General features: G+C 55.8%; 1 protein-coding gene across 4 annotated transcripts in view; it reads right to left on the reverse strand.

The window, feature by feature from the left end:
* The window catches only part of SDK2 (sidekick cell adhesion molecule 2), a 266,204-nt gene that overhangs the window by 137,887 nt on the left and 111,144 nt on the right, over positions 1 to 17,173 (reverse strand). For all 4 annotated transcript variants that reach the window (XM_068530696.1, XM_068530694.1, XM_068530697.1 and 1 more), the window contains exon 2: positions 3,704 to 3,863. In XM_068530696.1, coding sequence (XP_068386797.1) covers positions 3,704 to 3,863 — 160 coding nt within the window. The remainder of the gene's footprint in view (positions 1 to 3,703; positions 3,864 to 17,173) is intronic.

Below are 17,173 nucleotides of genomic sequence, written 5' to 3' on the forward strand. Positions count from 1 at the left end.
AGGCTTTCCAAAAGAGATGGAACCCTGCAGGAGAGAGACAGAAGGTTCTGAAAGGGGCAATATTCCAAGTGGAGGGGACAGGACAGTTTGGACAAAGGCAGAAAAAAGGGCACGTGGAAGGAACTGTCCTGGGACCCGTGGTGTGAGGGTCCTGTTTGGTGGGAGTGTGTTACCTCAGATGGGAACAGCAGGAGCTAAAGCAGGTGCTATCAGGGGCAGAACATGAAGAGCTCTGAAGGCCACACTGAGGAGTGTAGATCTTTCCCTGTGGGAACAGCTCATTTTTTTAAAAAATTAATTTAATTTATTTATTTTTGGCTGTGTTGGGTCTTCGTTGTGGTGCGCGGGCTTCTCATAGCGGTGGCTTCTCTTTGTTGTGGAGCACAGGCTCTAGGTGCGTGGGCTTCAGTCGTTGTGGCACGCGGGCTCAGTAGTTGTGGCTCGCGGGCTCTAGAGCGCAGGCTCAGTAGCTGTGGCGCACGGGCTTAGTTGTTCCGCGGCATGTGGAATCTTCCCGGACCAGGGCTCGAACCCATGTCCCCTGCACTGGCAGGTGGATTCTTAACCACTGCGCCACCAGGGAAGCCCACAGCATATTTTTGATTAGAGGAAAATCCTGACTGACTTGTCCTCGGGCACACGGCACGCCCCCTGCTGTAACGGCCAGCCTTTCTGGGGGTGAGGAGGCAGGAGGATGAGTTTCCCGAATGGACTTTCCTTTACGTCTCCCTGAATAACTTCCACCCAACCAAGCTCTGAAATGGAGCTTTGTTTTCTAGAACGTGCAGAGCGCAGTTAGCAGAAAGATGCTTAGGACACACACGGAGGAGGCGATGGCTTCAGTCTTTCTTCAATGCGAGGCAGTGTGGCGGGTGGTAAAGAATTCAAGCCCTGTAGTCATCTGACTTATATGTGAAGCCCAACTCAACAACTTGACCTTGGGTGGACTGTTTCATCTCTCTAAACCTCAGTTTGTTTGTCTGTAGAATGGAGAAAACACTGGAACCTACTCATAGCATTGCTGGCAGGATTAAACAAGATGCTCTCAGCGCGCCCATCATAACGTCTGCCAGGTAATAAATTCTTTTTCAGTGCCCATGACTGTTATCATTACCATCATCAACAGCTGCACCCTGACAACCACCTGGATGCCTCCAGGGGCAGGTTGCTGAGTGTGTCCAGAGGAAGCCCATTCCATCGCTGGGCAAGTCTGAACCTGAAGCCGAGCCAGAATCTGCTTCTGTGTAATGCCCACCCCACGTCCTTGCAGCTTCAGGCACCAAAAGAATGGCTGTGAACCAGACAAAGAACCAACTCTCCTCCTCCTCCTGGGTCCTGCCTCCAGCTCAAGTCAAGGGCAAGGACACCACCAAGAGCGTGGTGTGCCATCGGCATGCTCCTGGGGTGCCCATTCAAGCACGTTCCCCAGCCAAGCGGCTGCAGGGGCTTTTTGTGGACACTGTCAAAACTGCCCAGGGTGCCAGACAGCATTCAGGAATGGCTCTGGGCCCCAGCTGAAAACCATCCCAGGGACCACCCAGGGAGGCCCCTCTGGTCTCCTTGTGGCTCCTTGGAGAACCGAGGCCCAGAGTGGCCAGCACTGGAGGGCCTCCTGCATCCTGGTCCAGGTCTCTCACCATCCACAGAGGGGAGGGTGGTCCTCCTGCCCCGGCCTCTCCTGCCCCCTCCTTTGCCAAAGTGGCCACTCCCACTGAAACCAAGCAGAACCTCGTGGGGCTCCTGGGCACCAAAGTCTCTCTGTGTCCCCCATTTCTTGTTTGTAGGGAAGAGCCTTCAGCCTCCATGACCTTCCCTGAGTCCCAAAGGGCAGATCAGAACAGTTGCTAATCAGGGAAGGGAGGGGATGCAGAGACAAGGGAGGAGTAGTCAAGAAACAATAGTGCAGCCTTGGGTCAGGTCCTGGTTCCCCCTCAAGGGGTACACATAACAATATCTTTGAGCTCTTTACAGAACTAAAACCCCCAACAAATGGAAGATGAACTATTTGATGAAGCATTCTTCATTTCAGAGAGAAGGTCACAGTTTGATAACCTCAAGAACCAGAAGCTCATCAAGAGGCCACCTGACGGGCCTTCCTGGTGGCGCAGTGGTGCAGGGGACACGGGTTCGAGCCCTAGTCCGGGAAGATCCCACATGCCACGGAGCAACTAAGCCTGTGCGCCACAACTACTGAGCCCGTGTGCCACAACTACCGAAGCCCGCACGCCTACAGCCCGAGCTCCGCAACAAGAGAAGCCACCGCAATGAGAAGCCTGCGCACCGCAATGAAGAGTAGACTCCGCTCGCCGCAACTAGAGAAAGCCCGCACGCAGCAACGAAGACCCAGCGCAGCCAAAAATAAATAATAAGTAAATTTATTTTAAAAAAAAAAAAAAAAAGAAAGAGAGACCACCTGCAGCCAGATTAAAGGAGTGCAGGCCCTGCATACACCCTAATCTTATCTGTAACCCCACCCTTGAACTATTGCTATAAAACTCCTCACCGAATCATCACAGGTTGGGACACAGTCTTTGAGGGCATGAGCCCACTGTGTCCCCCTTTGCCTGGCAAAGCAATTAAGCTATTCTTTTCTACTTCACCCCAAACTGTGTCTCTGAGATTTGGCACTGGTGCACAGAGGCCGAATTTTCGGCTCTCATCACCATCCCATCCAGACCAGGGCTGGGGCAGAAGAAACCTGGGCATGGGGGTCACCCCAAACTCTGGCCTCCCTGCTTCATGAAGAAAGGGATGGTTTTCTGGAAAGGACCGATTCTCAAGCGATTAAATCCCCCTCCTCTCATCTGCATTCCTGTCCCTGGCGGCAGATTTGTATCAACATCCCCAGGGCAAGACAATCTTGTTTCCCCAACAAAACCAATTATGCACATCAGGGCTGGGGATTAATCACCAGGCACAGGGTCAGAAGCCAACAAAAAAGGCCAGGATAGGGGGATAGGAGCAGGGGGAAGGAGAGCCGGGAGAAAGGCTGGAGGCTACCCGGCTTGGGGAGTAGCTGCCCCATTGCTCACTCTTCTAGTAGCAAACTTGCCCTCGCTGAGACCCTGTTTCTCTCTCTCTTTGTTCTCCCTTATCCCCACTTGGCAGTGTCCTGGGGAAGGAAGGGCAGCCCAACCCAGAGCCCAGTGCAAGGGCACAGCAGGGAGTGGAGATAAGCCCAAAGGCCCTGGGGGGGGTGGGCCCCGCCTCCATGTCCCCCCTGAATTGCCCTCCCAAATAGAATCTGTCCGCCCCTTACAGACCCCAGGTAGCTGCATGCCCTACCCCTCTGCTGGACCCAGGCCCCTCCAATAGCTCCCCCGAGAGAGCAGGGTTCTTAGTGGGGAGGGGAGGTGGGGATCTGGTCACAGCTGTGGCCACAGTCTAGCTGCTGGCAGCGGGCTCCTCTACCTCAGTCATCACCTCTGCCCCGTCCACAGTTGCCTGGGCCACCCTGTCTGGGCAGCTGGCCCAGCCCACCACCCAGCCAACTTCTGCTGGGTGCAGCAGGGCAGCGTCTTCTCACTCTGGGGAAGGGCGGCCTTGGCCCCCTACTTCTGTCACCCCAGCCTCCCAGCAACACTGGAGCAGGAACTCCCCCACCCAAACTGCCACACGGCGCCCCTGCCCACTGCCCTGGTACCCCCTCAGGACACAGCAGGACCCTGGCGGCTGCGTGGCAAGAAAGGGGCGGCACGCTTGCCTGTACTCCAGAGAGAACTTAGTCAGCTCCCTGTCGTTGTGGAGCCACTTGAACTCCAGTGGCCAGCTGCCCTCGGCCATGCACGTGAGTACCAGGCGATTCCCCTCCAGGTGCACCTGCGTCCGCGCCGGCTCCATCTTGAAGTAGGGGGCCACGTCATCTGCGGGAAACAGAGACACAACGTTGCTGGTTATCACTGGCTCACCTGCCTGCGGCTGCTCAGCTGGAGCCCTGAGGCCCCGAGGCAGATGGGGCAGGTGCAGCGGGCAACCTGCCGAGGTCACATGCCTGGGAAGAACTTGAACTCAGGTCAGTCTGACTTCAGGGCTTGTCTTCAGAGTGAGTTCTCCCGGCCACCCTCCTCGCTGACCCCACCAGGCTCACCACCACTGCTGCCACCCCTTACGCTCCAGTACCTTCCATCTCTCTCCCCTCGGGATCCCCATCCAGTCCATACCCTTTGCTTCTGGTTTCTCCTTCCAGAGCAGAAGGGCGGGGGGTGGGGGGGGACGGCGCTTACTGCACTTCAGCCAAAGGGAATATAAATGTCACAAGGGAAAGGGAAACAGGGACACCTGCGCTGACAGAAGCGGCAGGTGATGAGGGTGTCCTGAGTCCTGCTTCCCAAGGCTGGAGGAAGCCCTGCAAAGGCATCAAGGGCAGAGTCCCTCCAGTGGGCCCCCTCCACTGCCAGGCTGCTTGATCTTCCATCCCGGGTCCTGGGCCAGCCTGCCTCGGCCTCCCCATTCGCACACCAGGTGGCCGTCGGGGCAGAGGAAATGGCACTGCTGGGCCGTGGGTGTGGGTCCAGCAGTTGCTATGCTCCCTACCCTAACCCTGTGACCTGCCTCAGTCCAGCCAAGCACGAGGCCACCCCCCCCCCACCCCCGGCGGCTGCCCTCGAAGGAGACAATGCACTCCGGATCCCGGACTTCAGGGGACCACTCAGACCAACAGCTTTGGGTGGAAATAGAGGCCTTCTGCCCTCTGGCCAGTGGGAAAAAGGGCAGAAGTGAAACAGACAAGGGGGTTGACAAAAGGACAGGGAGAGAGGGGGGAACGGGGAGAGGGCCTCAAAGCCCATCACTGAGCAGACCTGTCCTTTAGGGGATGGGCTAGGCTGGCAGAGGAGCCAGAATCTGGAAACAACACAAGGACTAAAGCACCTGCTAGGTTCTGGGCTGTTCCTGGGGCTTTAACATACGCTCATTTAATCCACACGCAAGCCCACAACCAGACAGGATCATAATTCACCGTTTAGAGAGCGGTTAGAAACCCACCCAGGGTAACACAGCTGGAAGGGGAGGAGCCAGCCCTGCAGGTGATGGAGGGAGCAAGCTCCAGAAAGCACCATTCACCAGCTCACCCACTTATCACCTGGAGCTCACAGCAGCGCTCCCGTTGTGGTAAGGGATACGGCTCGGGGACCCCACGGCCACGTGCCGCTAAAGGGGAGTCAGGTCCAGACTTGGCAGACCCAAGTGCAAGCACCTTCCACCCATCACACTGTGCCCCGAGGGGTGGGCAGTGCTCAAAGCCAGGAAGCTGCTGGCAAGCCAGGCACCGGGCATCCCGACCTCCAGCCCCGTGGTGGGGGAGGGGTCCTGGCACCACATCCCGTCTGTGCTCAGCCTGCGACTCTCAGCTGCCTGGGCGTGGACAAGCATTCATCTTTCTGAGTCTCAGTTTCTCCACCAGGAGACACGGGGAAGAGAAATAGCCACCTTGATATCTCAAGGGTTCAATGAGATAGGAATTGTGAAAATGCTAGGTCCGTGCTTGGCCCAGAGTAAATGTTCTGCAAATGTTCATTTCTTTCCCAACATCAAAGAGTGGGTGTCCCCACCAGGGTGGGTGTCCCATCATCCTCGGCGCTGGCTGATGCCCCAGGTATGCCTTGGTCCGAGCGCTAACTTTCCCCTGGGGGTCCAGAGGGTGAAAACCACAAGACACTATTCTTTTGGCCTAAGATATGGAAGAGGAAGGGGCACGTGTCAGGAGTCGGGGAGGGGGTGACTTCAAGGGCGGCAGGGACTGAATCAAGACGCGGCCCGGCAGGCTGGTCAGCCCACTGTGGGTGGGGGCATCGGGGCCCCTCCTGCATCACACGTTGAATCTCTGGAGCATCAGTGGGGCCTCAGCCTCAGATTTAACCAGAATTGGGCACCCTTGGTTTTCAGATAAGGCTCAGCACCTGTGACAAAGCCTCACTCTGAGCTTACGCACAGACTGACAACTCAAGACAAGCCGTAAGGCAGGTCTGGGGCCCAGGTCAACCTGCGGGCTGCACGGCACCCCCATCCCCTCTGTCTCCACTGGGGACTGCATGACTGAGTCTCCCTTGAACCCCATCCCTGCTACTGACCCTCCCCGTGGGGGCCACTGGAGGGCAGGCCCGGGGGTGGACCAAGGGCGGCTGGAGAGCAGGTGCAGACACGCGCAAGAGGCGCACCCGTGACCCGCCTGCCCCACCTCTCGTCTCTCTGTGTGACGGCCCAGGTTCCCGTCTCTCCCTCACTCTTAACGACTGTCATGTGAGCACACTGCCTTCAAGGTGGTTGAAAAGGCGCCTCTTAATATGAAGAACCTAGGGGCAGGACAGGAATAAAGATGCAGACGGAGGGAATGGACTTGAGGACACGGGGAGGGGGAAGGGGAAGCTGGGGCGAAGTGAGAGAGTGGCACGGACATATACACACTACCAAACGTAAAATCGATAGCTAGTGGGAAGCAGCCGCACAGCACAGGGAGATCAGCTCGGTGCTCTGTGACCACCTAGAGGGGTGGGATAGGGAGGGTGGGAGGGAGACACAAGAGGGAGGGGATATGGGGATACATGTCTGCATATAGCTGATTCACTTTGTTGTACGGCAGAAACTAACGCAACACTGTAAAGCAATTATACTCCAATAAAGATGTTAAAAAAGAAAAAAAGAAAAGGCGCCTCTTCTAGAGTGTGTCCTGGGAGAGTGGCCGCCAAGCCGGATCCCTCGCTTCGGGGTCCTAGCGCACCTCTGGAGGTGGAGGAGGGCAGAGAGGGAGGCAAGCCCCCATTTGCCAAGGAAAACGATTCCCCACCCCTCGGAGGCAGCCGGCTGGCTCTCAGTTTAACAAATGGACACATTCGCACTTCAAAGGCGCATTCATTCTCCAGCAGCTTTCAAGAGCCCTTTGAATCGCGTCTTTAAGAACCCTCTGTTAGCTCCTGTCATCCCTTGTTTGTTTTAAAACAACAACATTCCCAGCCCCCACTGATTAAATCCCTTCGAGGCGGGCCGACTCAGAGCCAGAACGGTCGGTGCGCGCGCGGGGGCACACGCGCTCTGCACCCAAACCCTCGCCTCCGCAACCCGGCTCCCTGGGAGTTGCGCCCCCATGTCTGCGTTTGCCAGTTCGTTCCTCAGGCTCTCCCGGGGGTGGGGTGGGGTGCCAGTCTGGAGCCGAATGGCTTTTGCTCGGATGGGTTGATTCCAGAGGCCGCTGGAGACAATGACTTGGGGCAAGTGGAGGGGGGAGGGATGCGGTTAGCCTTTCCTGAGAACCTGCTGGGTACCCAGCTCAGAGCTGCATCCCTCCTCCCAAGTTATCCTAACAAGGCGGTCTGGCAGAAGCCGAGGCTCCCTTCCCCAGGTCCCTGCTATGCGGTCACGCCTCCTTTTCCTGAAAGGCTAAAGGCCCCCTCCTCTCTGGGTACAGGGATGTGGGAGGAAGGCCCTATGCGGAGCTGAGAGCCAGGGCAGGGAGTCCAGCCAGGCGGTTTTCCTGGATGTGCTGGCCCTGCCCCAAAGCAGGGGCACTGGGAGTGTGTGAGCCATCGAAGGAAAGACTCTGATGGGAAAAGGATGCTGGTGGGAACAGCAGAGTGTGCCTTTGTGTCTGTGTGTGTGCGTGTCTTTGAGCGTCTGTGCCTGTGTGCATCTGTGTATGTACGTAGGTATGTGTTCACGTGTGTGTCTCTGTGTGTATGTCTGCATGCATATCTGACGGCACGTGTATCTCTATGTCTGAGCGTGAATCTGTCTCTGTGTGTTTGTGCGTGTGTGTGTGCACGCGCTTACGTGCAGGAACAGATTTCTGTGTCATGACTGCACAGGTGGGTAACACAAATCATTGACCTGGGGCAAGTTACTTCGACTTTTTGCACCTCAGTTTCCTTAGCTGTAAATTGGGGATATATTTGTTGTGAGACTTAAATAAATTAAAAAACATAAAGTGCTTAGGAAAGTGTCTGACGCATGCTATAGGAGAGGCAGCTATTATTATTCTTGATCGGATATGCAGATGGGCAGATTCCCTGGAGGGAAGAGCTCATACCCTGTTGGCAGGGGCCAGCAGCTCCTCTCAACCTTAGTTCTAGGACTGTGCAGTACACAACTTGGACTACTGTACACAACAGGCCTGCTAGCCACGTTCTCAGTGGGAAGGGATAACCGGAAATGGAGGAGAACAGTGGACGGAATCAACACTTTGAAAATACACACACAGAGGATTTTTTAACTAGACAAAGTGATTTGAAAGTTCACATTTTAAAAGACAAAAGAATAGCCAAGAAAATTCTGAAAAAGAATGGTAAGCAGAGGAGACTAGCACAGATATTGAACTATATTATAAAGCTGCAATAATTAAAGAAGTGTGTTCTTGTCCAAATAGACTGATGAAGCAATGAACGAGAGAGTCCAGAAATATGCCCCAATATATATGGGATATTTAAGACAAGATGAAAGTAGAATTTCAGGTCAGTGGGGAATAAATCAATTATTCAACAAATGGCCTTGGAAAAACCAGGATGCCATCTGGGGGAAAAAAAAAATCAAGCTGAATCTCTTCCTCACACTTTACCTCAAAATAAATTCTAGATGGATCAAGGTTTTAAACAAGAAAAATGAAATTCTAAAAGAACTAGAAAAAAACCACCGGGGTTTAAAAATATACAACCTTGGTGAAGCAAAGAATTTGCCAAGTACTTTCTAAGTACTACACAAACTCCAGAAAGTCATAAAACAGATTGATACCTTCAACTATATAAAAATCTTGCATGGAAAAAAAATGCTCATAAACAAAAAGCAACAAATGACAAACAGGGGGAAAATATCTGCAACTTCTATCATGGACAAAGAGCTCATTTTCCTGATATAAAAAATATTCCCATAAATCAATAAGAAAAAGATGAACAAACCAACAGAAAAATGGGCAAAGGATATGAACCGTTCACAGAAAAGAATTACAAATAACTCTGAAACACAGACAAAGATGCTGAACCTCGTGATAAGAGAAAGGCAAGGCAAACTCAATAAGACACTTTTTTTTTTTCTATCACTTCGGCCAAGATCTGAAGGTGCGATAATACCCCGGGCTGGCCAGCCTGCGGAGACCCAGGTGTCGCGCACACAGCTTTGGGGACTGTCCTTGGTACCACACCTATGCAGAACAGTTTGGCAATTCTATCGAAACTAAAAATGCACCTCCCCATCCGCCAATTCTTCGAGGAATTTCTCCTCCACACACAGCCGTGCACGAGTGAAGTGACAGCATTTCATGGCAACACTATGTTTTGTAACAGCAAAAGCTTGGAAATGACCTGAATGTCTGTCAAAAGGGTGATGATGGTTAAAGAAATGATTGCACCTCCAAACAATACAATTCTCTATAGCGAAAGGCTCTGGAACAAATTTTGAGAGCTACTGTTAAGTGAAAAAAGCAAGGTGTAGAATGGGGTGTGCAATCTGTTACCACTTGTGCACAAGTTTGTTTGTTTGTTTTTTTCAAGGATGAAATCAGGTTTGCCTGTATAGGCGCAGGCTTTTTCTAGGGGGTCACATAAGAAACTGGGCTCAGTGATGCTTTAGGGGGGAGAACTGGGTGGCTGGGGGCTGGGTGGGGAGGGGTTTACTTTTTACTCTACGCTTTTTTGCAACTGTTCCGTTGTGTCCCACAGGTATGGATTGCTTATTTATAATCAAATGTGGTTATTGCTTATTTATAATCAGATGTGTGCACACAGATGCAAACACGTATGTGACTGGGCAGGGTCAACAGTCGTGGGCAGCGCTGCTGGTGATGCAGGAAAGGACAGGCCTTCCGTGTGCATGGGACACGGGGGTGTGGCGTGGCTGGGGGTCCCTGACCACCAGAGCCCGAGCCTCTTGAAGGAAGAGCCGCCTTCAGAGGTAGACAAGAGGCCTCAGTCCTGGGCTTCCTTCTCGTTTCCCAGAACAGCTCAGGAGGCCCCTGGCTGACTTCTCCTCCAAATTCCCACTAAATACACTTACCGTCATCCTTCTACTCCAAGCTCCAGGCTAAATGGCCCCACACAGATGCTTATCTCAACTTCAACCTCTCCCCTCCCTTCAGCCCCCAGCACAACAATGTCATCTTTCTCTAGGGGTCCCCCCTCCAGTCTCTCCTGGGATTTGACTTCCCAGCCAGCCCAGGCCTGGGAACCCCACCTCCCCTGGAGCCAGACCCTCGCCAGCTGGCAATGCCAGTCAGGGTGAAGACCTCCACCCACCACCAATGCAGTTAGTTGGCCAAAAGGTGTCCATCTGCCCTCCAGAGCCAGCTTCACGGGGCACCGGGCCTGGACCAGTCCCCTTCCCAGCTCTGAAAGACCCCAAAGTCTCTCCCTTTTAGCAGCAATCCCTTCTGGGCACGCAGTAACTACACAGCCATCGGGAGTGTCTCTGGAAAGCTCGGGGACGGGGTGGAGGTTGGGGTTCTCTCAGACTTTCTCAGCTCACCACCCCCTAGCCTCTGCACCGTCACCTTTGTCCTGGATTTGACTCCCATGCCCTCCTAACTGGTCCCCTCCCTGGAGCTGGCTGGCGGCCACAGACCTAAGCAGGCTGGGCCCCGGGTCAGAGGAAGCAGGGGCTCTGGACAGGCCCCTCTCCACAAACCCCACTCCTCCCTACACATCTATTCCCGCTGCCTTTATTTCATACGACCTATGGAACGTCCCACACATTCAGTGCTTTATGTCCATCTCTTCAGTTAAGTGACACGGAGAACTTCTCAAGGATGGTACTACCTTTATCCCCATTTTACAGACGAGAAAGCTGTCACGCAGGAACGATTGGTCTTCTGACCTCGCCACACGGATGGAAACCCAGATCTGGCAGGTTCTAGAGTTCTGGACCTTTCTGTAGGTGACATGGGGCTTCCTTGAGCCGTCCCACTCTTCACATCCCGACCCGTGGCCTCACGGGTGGTAAGTGAGGGATGGTGGCCTCTCTCAGGGTCGTGGCTTTGAAGCCACGAGCAGGGGCCACGCCGGTTGTGTGGCAGGGGCATTCTTACCCCAGCCTCCAATGTCACGGCCCTAGGACTAGATCGGGGGTGAGGGTGAACCAGGCAGGCTGACCGGGCATGAGTCCAGAGGATGCTGGAAGGATGATGGGGCAGAACCGTCCAGGGGAGACGGGTCCACCTAGGGGTGGAGGGATTAAGGGAGGTCAGAGTCCAGAAGATGAAGAGAGGTGGGCGGGAGGCGTCAAGTAAAACGAGGCAGGGGTCGGAGCCCCGGGGGCTTCTTGGGAAGGAGCGGCTGACCTGGGGCCCCCATCGCAAAGCTCTGCTCCCCACCTAAGCCCCCAGGTACCACCCTTTCCCTAGGGTCTGGCTTGAAGGTCCCAGTGGGGGAAGAGAAGACAAACTGGGTTTAAATGCCAGTTGCTATGCCAACTAAAGTGTGACCTTGAGCAGAGTAACCTCCCGAGCCTCGCCTGTCTGTCCGTGGAAGAGATTCCAACCCCTGCCCCAGAGGCTGCTGGGAGGACCAAGTGAGCGAACGGATGTCAAATTCGGAGCTCAGCGCTTGGCACCTACGGGATACTCTTTCTGCCCTTCAGACCCCTGGAGGTGACTGCGTGGGGAGGAGATGGGGAAACGGGGGCCAGGGGCGCTATCACTGCCCCACCCGTTTCCCCTGACTTGGAGGCATACCGCTTCTAGAGCCCATAGTCTCCTGAATGTCTCAAATCTGAGCCTTCTGAATCCAGCTCCCTCATGGCCACTCCAAGCTGGCTCAAAGAACCAAGTCTTGCTTAGGGATGGCTTCTAAAGCCTTGAGCAAAGGTTCAGGACCTGGGTAGGAACAGCTGGAGCTGCAGGAGCTTTTGCATCATGTCAGCGATTCCTCTTCCTTGGAAACCCAAGAGTCGGTGAGGGGCTGAGCCGGGGCGCTGCCTGGGCGGGGGCTCAGGAGTAGGGAGCTGTGGGACCCAGAAGAGCGGCCACGCGTGGGGGTGTTTGAGCCCCGCCCCCAAAAGAAATGTTCGGGGCGTGCACACAGCAGGCAGATGCTAGCAGGCAGAGGACCCCGGGCTCCCCAGCTGTGCCCCTCCCGCTCCCACCCCCATGCCTGACACGGCCTGCCGGCTCCTGCCCACCCAGCCAGGGCCTCGAAGCCCCCCAGCCCCCTGGTCCCTCCCCTCCGGCTTCCCTTCTCCTCACTGCCTGGCCCACAAATGAGATGCTAATTTATCCCCCTTCCCTGTCTCCTGGCAGATGCCCGGTCCAGCTCAGCCTCCGTGCTGCCTGCATGCCAAGTGCTTCATTAGCTAAGAAAGAAGGCTCTCGCCCTCCTTAATCTAGTCCTCGCCGGTGACCTTCAGGAACCAGGCACCTTCTGACGTCGGGGGCCTGGCGGGGGGCGACAGTCAATTATGCCTCCGTCTCCACAGCTGCTGCCGAATGGATTTCTCGCTCAGAAAAGCGTGTTCAAAAAGCATCTAATGGAACGGATCATGAATTTGTTTGAATACACATCTAATCTGATTAGGGGGCGCCCAGCCACCAGGGTAGCCAGCACAACTGAGCCCCGACACGGCCCTGGGGAATGGCGAGTGGGGCGGAGGGGCCCAGCCTGGTGACGGGCGGGGGTGTGTCCCAAGCTCCCAGCCTCCCTCCCCTGAGCTAGCTCGGCCGATTGTACATCCAGCCAAAAAAAAAAAAAAAAGCCACAGTCCTGCCCGCGGCCCCCTCTGAGGCTCAAATGTGCTGTGCTCTGTAACTCTCTTCCTGCTGTCCGACTCCACGGCCCTCAGACTTTCGGGATTACGTCCCTTACAGCACGCAGGACGCACGTGAGAGCCGCACGCGTGGTGACTCCCGCGCTAGTGTGTCAGCCGTGGGAAGATGGGGATGGGGCTCCTTCGCCTCCCTGGTCCCGGAGCTTGGCAATGAGTCTGACACGCGGGAGGCCCCAGAGCCACGAAGGAAAAAGCCAAGTGAACTCGCTGTTGAACTCGGCCAGGCCACCCCCCTCTTGAGAGCTGACATTCCTCTACGTTCTTCCAGCTCTGGCACTGCAAGGTCTGAGCAGCAGTGTGGTTTGTGACCTGGGAGCGGGGTTACTTGGATCTGAATCCTGGCTCGGCTACTCAGTAGCTGTGTGACCCTGGACATCCCTCTGTAACCCCTCCGCATCTCAGGGTCCTCAGTGGAAAAATGGGATCATAGTGGTGCCTATGTCATAGGCCTATGGAGAGGGGAAGGGGTTCGGCCAGTGCCTGACACACGCGCCCACACAAGGGGGTTTGCTATTATTCCTCATCGTTGGTGTAACCTCTGCACACCCATCTCCCAGCCGGGGCCTCCCGCCTGGACCGCACAGGTAAATTAACGTCAAAACACCCCCAGCCTTGCGTGGAAAAAAGATGGTTCTCATTTCCGATGGGTTTATTTTGCAATTAACAGAGGGGAAGGGAGCCCTGTCATACATTTCAGCTGGACGGTTCAGAGATTAAACTTATACCATCGATTAGAATGCTTTTGCCTAATGGTGCTATTATCATTTTAGTGTATTCAGATTCATTTCAGCTATAAAAGCAGTGATAATAAAATTTTCACTAACTCCTGGAATCTCTTCCAAGAAGCTCCACGATGCCGTGTGGATGACACTCACCTTCCCCTCGGTGACCTCCAGGAGGGACACCAGCTTGGAGCGATTCTCCAGTTTCACAGCTGGGACCTGAGACCCCCCCCAGGGATGAAGGGCTTGCCAAAGCTCAGCTTTGGGGGCCAGCTGCCTGGCCAGGCCCACGGAGACTTGTCCCACATGGCATCTGTCACTCCCCCAGCTGATTCTCTTGAAGATTTCCCTAGCAGGTGAGTTCGCTGCATCCCATGGGTACCACTCTCAGCCTGTCCCCTAAGCTCTGGTGATGGAGAAGCGTCTGCCTCCGCCTGGCCTGGAAAAGCCGAGGGCAAGGGCTGGTAGGCTCGGAGATGCTTTCAAGAACCCACAGCCTGGGAATCCCCAGCGTCTACCTCGGCCAGCGATGACCCCACCGGACACAGGGCGCAGAGGGCTGTGCGAAGAGAGTGGACAGCGTTCCCAAGCTTTGGGTGGCACGCTTCCCAAGGGTAACCTCCTTTCCTGCCCCTTTCCCACCCTTGAGAAAGGCCATACCCTCAAGGAAGATGGTGCTCTGGGCCTGAGGAAGGGGAGACAGGCAGTGAGGGAAACTGGTAGAAAATGTGACTTAGCATCAGTACGAACTTCCTGGGTGGGCAGCTGGCCTCACCACCCCCAGATGGGCGCTTTCCATCAGTGGCTCCTCCCCGCCTCCCCTTCCCTGGGTCAGGTGGGCAGCTCAGCCTTGGGAGAAGGGAAGAGAAGAGGACGTGTTTGTTGCAGGCCTAATGCACGCCGATCTCCCTGTGTTTTCTCTTTTAATCCTCCCGGCCACCTTGGGGGCGAGTTATGATTCCTGCCCTTTTATTTCTCTCATCGGAAGCTCAGAGGAGACGGGTCACCCGAAGAGTCAGAGCCGGGCTTCGAACCCACAGCCGCCTGCCCTCCTGCAAGGCCTCTGAGGTCAGCGCTGTGCCTGGATCACAGGGAAGGAGTCTGCGGCTGGGCCTGGGGGGAGGCTGCGAGATGGAGCTGCCGTCACCGGGAAGAGCACACATTCATCAGGCTGGTGACCCCAGTGTACCGGCGCTTTGTGGCGTGTAACAAAGACTGCGGAGCAGAAAATTGGAGTTCACTTTGCCGTCCATCCCGTGCAGCGCTCAGCCCATTCCAGTCCCTGGCAGGCACCTCTGCGCTACCTCATAAATAATAACACCACGCAGCTCGATGGCCCTTTCAGCAGTTACAGGTGCCGAGCAATTTACAAGCTGTGATACACAGAAGCCCGCACGCGCCTGCCGGCACACACGGCCCCTCCCCATCACTGCACGGGCACTCATGCCACCCTCCTTGCCAGCTGCCACCACCTGGGGGCCGTGCCCAGTTGGAGGGAAACAGGCCCTGGTGCAGCCCTGACTGCCTTCCTTGCCTGCCTTACTGGCCCTGGTCACTGGCAGAAAGCCCCCCAGGCCTGGCAGGGACCGAGTCCTTGCTGCCCCTGCTGGACCAGGACCAGGTGCCACTGTCTCTCTCTTTCCTCCTGTTTTAGAAAGAGTTTCTGGATCTCTGATCTAGCCTGCCTTTGCCATCACACAAAGTCCCATTTCTTGCCTCTGAACCTCACGGGGCAGGGGTGGTAGTGGTGGCACAGCAGCCATGGAGACCCAGCCCTTCAACCTCCCACTTAACAGGCGAGATGCCCAGGGGCCCACGTTAGCTGCCGCGCTGAGACCAAGCCCAGGGCTCGGGCGCCCACTCACCACCCGGGACAGCCACGTGGAGGCAGCCATACCCAGGAGCCGGGGCAGACCTGCCGGCTTCCTCTGAGCGGGCCTGGGGGCTTTCCAGCAGGCAGGGGCTTTGGGGCGGAGTATGCAGGGGGCTCGGGCCACATTTCTCTGTTTTCCCGTCAAAGAGTGCACGTGTATGATTCAGTGTGTATGAAACCTCCGGAAGGGATAAATGCATAGACAGGACAGAGATTGGTGGACGCCGGGTGGTCGGGGGAAGGGGGATGGGGAGCGACTGCTTAATGGGTACAGGGTGTCCTTTTGGGGAGATGAAAATGTTCTGGAATTAAGTAGAGATGCTGGTTGTACCACATTGCAAAGGTACTCAGTGCAAGGGAATTGTTCACTTGAAAGCCGTTGATTTTACGTTATGAGTCTTATCTCAGTTGAGAAAAAAACAAGTAAATCTGGTGACAAGGTCTCTCCCTTTCCCCCTACTTCCACTCACCCCCCTCCAGCCCTCCCCCTCCCCACTCTCTGCCCCCAGCCCCATATGCTCCTTAGTGGCGAGGGCAGGGAGAAGCTCTAACAGCTCTTTCACATCCTAAGAAGTCACCTGGCTCTTGCCTTCACGTCCTCCCTGCCCTCCCCTGATGGGATGTTCAGGGCCCCCCCCCAGTTCGGGCGAGGGGCCCACTCTGTAGGTTACGGAGGGTGGGCTGGCTTTCTAAGCAGTCTCATGGGCACAGGGCTAAAAGCCCATCCTGGTTGCAAGTGAACGCCCTCCCCGGCCGCTGCCCAAGTTGACAGGCTGTTTGAATGAGGGCAGAGGGACTTCCCTGGCGGTCCAGTGGTTAAGGCTCTGCGCTTCCAGGGCAGAGGGTGCGGGTTCGATCCCTGGTCGGGGAACTAAGATCCCAAACACCGCGTGGTGCATCCAAAATATTAAAAAAAAAGAAAAAAAAAGAATGAGGGCAGAAAGCCTCAGCTTCGCAGGTGGACCATGGGGTCCCCTCTCTGTGCTTATGAACTGAGTCAGCACCTGAGTTTTCTGAGCTGTCGCTTCCTCGGTGCACGAGGAGAGTCCTGCATCACTCCCCTTGACAGGTCTCGGTAGGATTCGCTGGGATAGAACTTAAAAGACCAGGATCCCAGGCCTGGCTGAGCGTTCACCCTATGGGGTCTGGTGAGGATCTCGCGCTCCGGGCCTCAGGTGCATTTTCTTATTCTCACCACACAGCAACGTGGGGTAGGATTAACCATCCTGTGGTCCAGAGCGGGATGGCGTCTGGCAGGGTTGAGTCCCTCCCACATCTGGTGCCTGGGAAGTGGCTGGGGTGGAGTTATGGATAAACACCACAAGTTAGCTTTCTCGATGCTCCCACCAAACCCAGGGTCACCAAAAGCCAACCCGGAGTGTGAACTCAGGAGGAGAAGGGGAGGAAGCAAACTCAGCCCAAGATGCGGGCGGGTGGGTGGCCCCAAGTGCGGGAGGGATGAGGCTGAACTTCACGAGGGCGTCCTGACCCCTGTCCCAGGCTGTAGCTGCCCCCGCTGCCCGCCTGGCCCTGGCTTGGCCGCCTCGGCTCACGTGCCCTGGTGGCAGGTGGCCTTTCCGGACAGCAGCCTGGCCGCCGGCTTGGAGAAGCAGAGGGAGCCCGCTGAAAGGAGGGGGGTGGTGGGGAGGGGCAGAGACAGGTGGCAGTGTCCCCACCCTGCTCCAGAGGCTGCATTCATAATCCTTGCCCGGGAGCCAGCCGGGACTCCCCGCCCTGCCTCTGCATTCTGTCACTCTGAAAACCCAGAGCCCATCTGTGGTGCGTTAAAGGTGTCCAAGCCAGAGGCTGCGGGAGGGGCTCTGGTATCCGCTCGCCGCTGTTGATT

Source organism: Eschrichtius robustus, chromosome 20 (genome assembly GCF_028021215.1).
Source record: "Eschrichtius robustus isolate mEscRob2 chromosome 20, mEscRob2.pri, whole genome shotgun sequence".
Classification (NCBI taxonomy): domain Eukaryota; kingdom Metazoa; phylum Chordata; class Mammalia; order Artiodactyla; family Eschrichtiidae; genus Eschrichtius; species Eschrichtius robustus.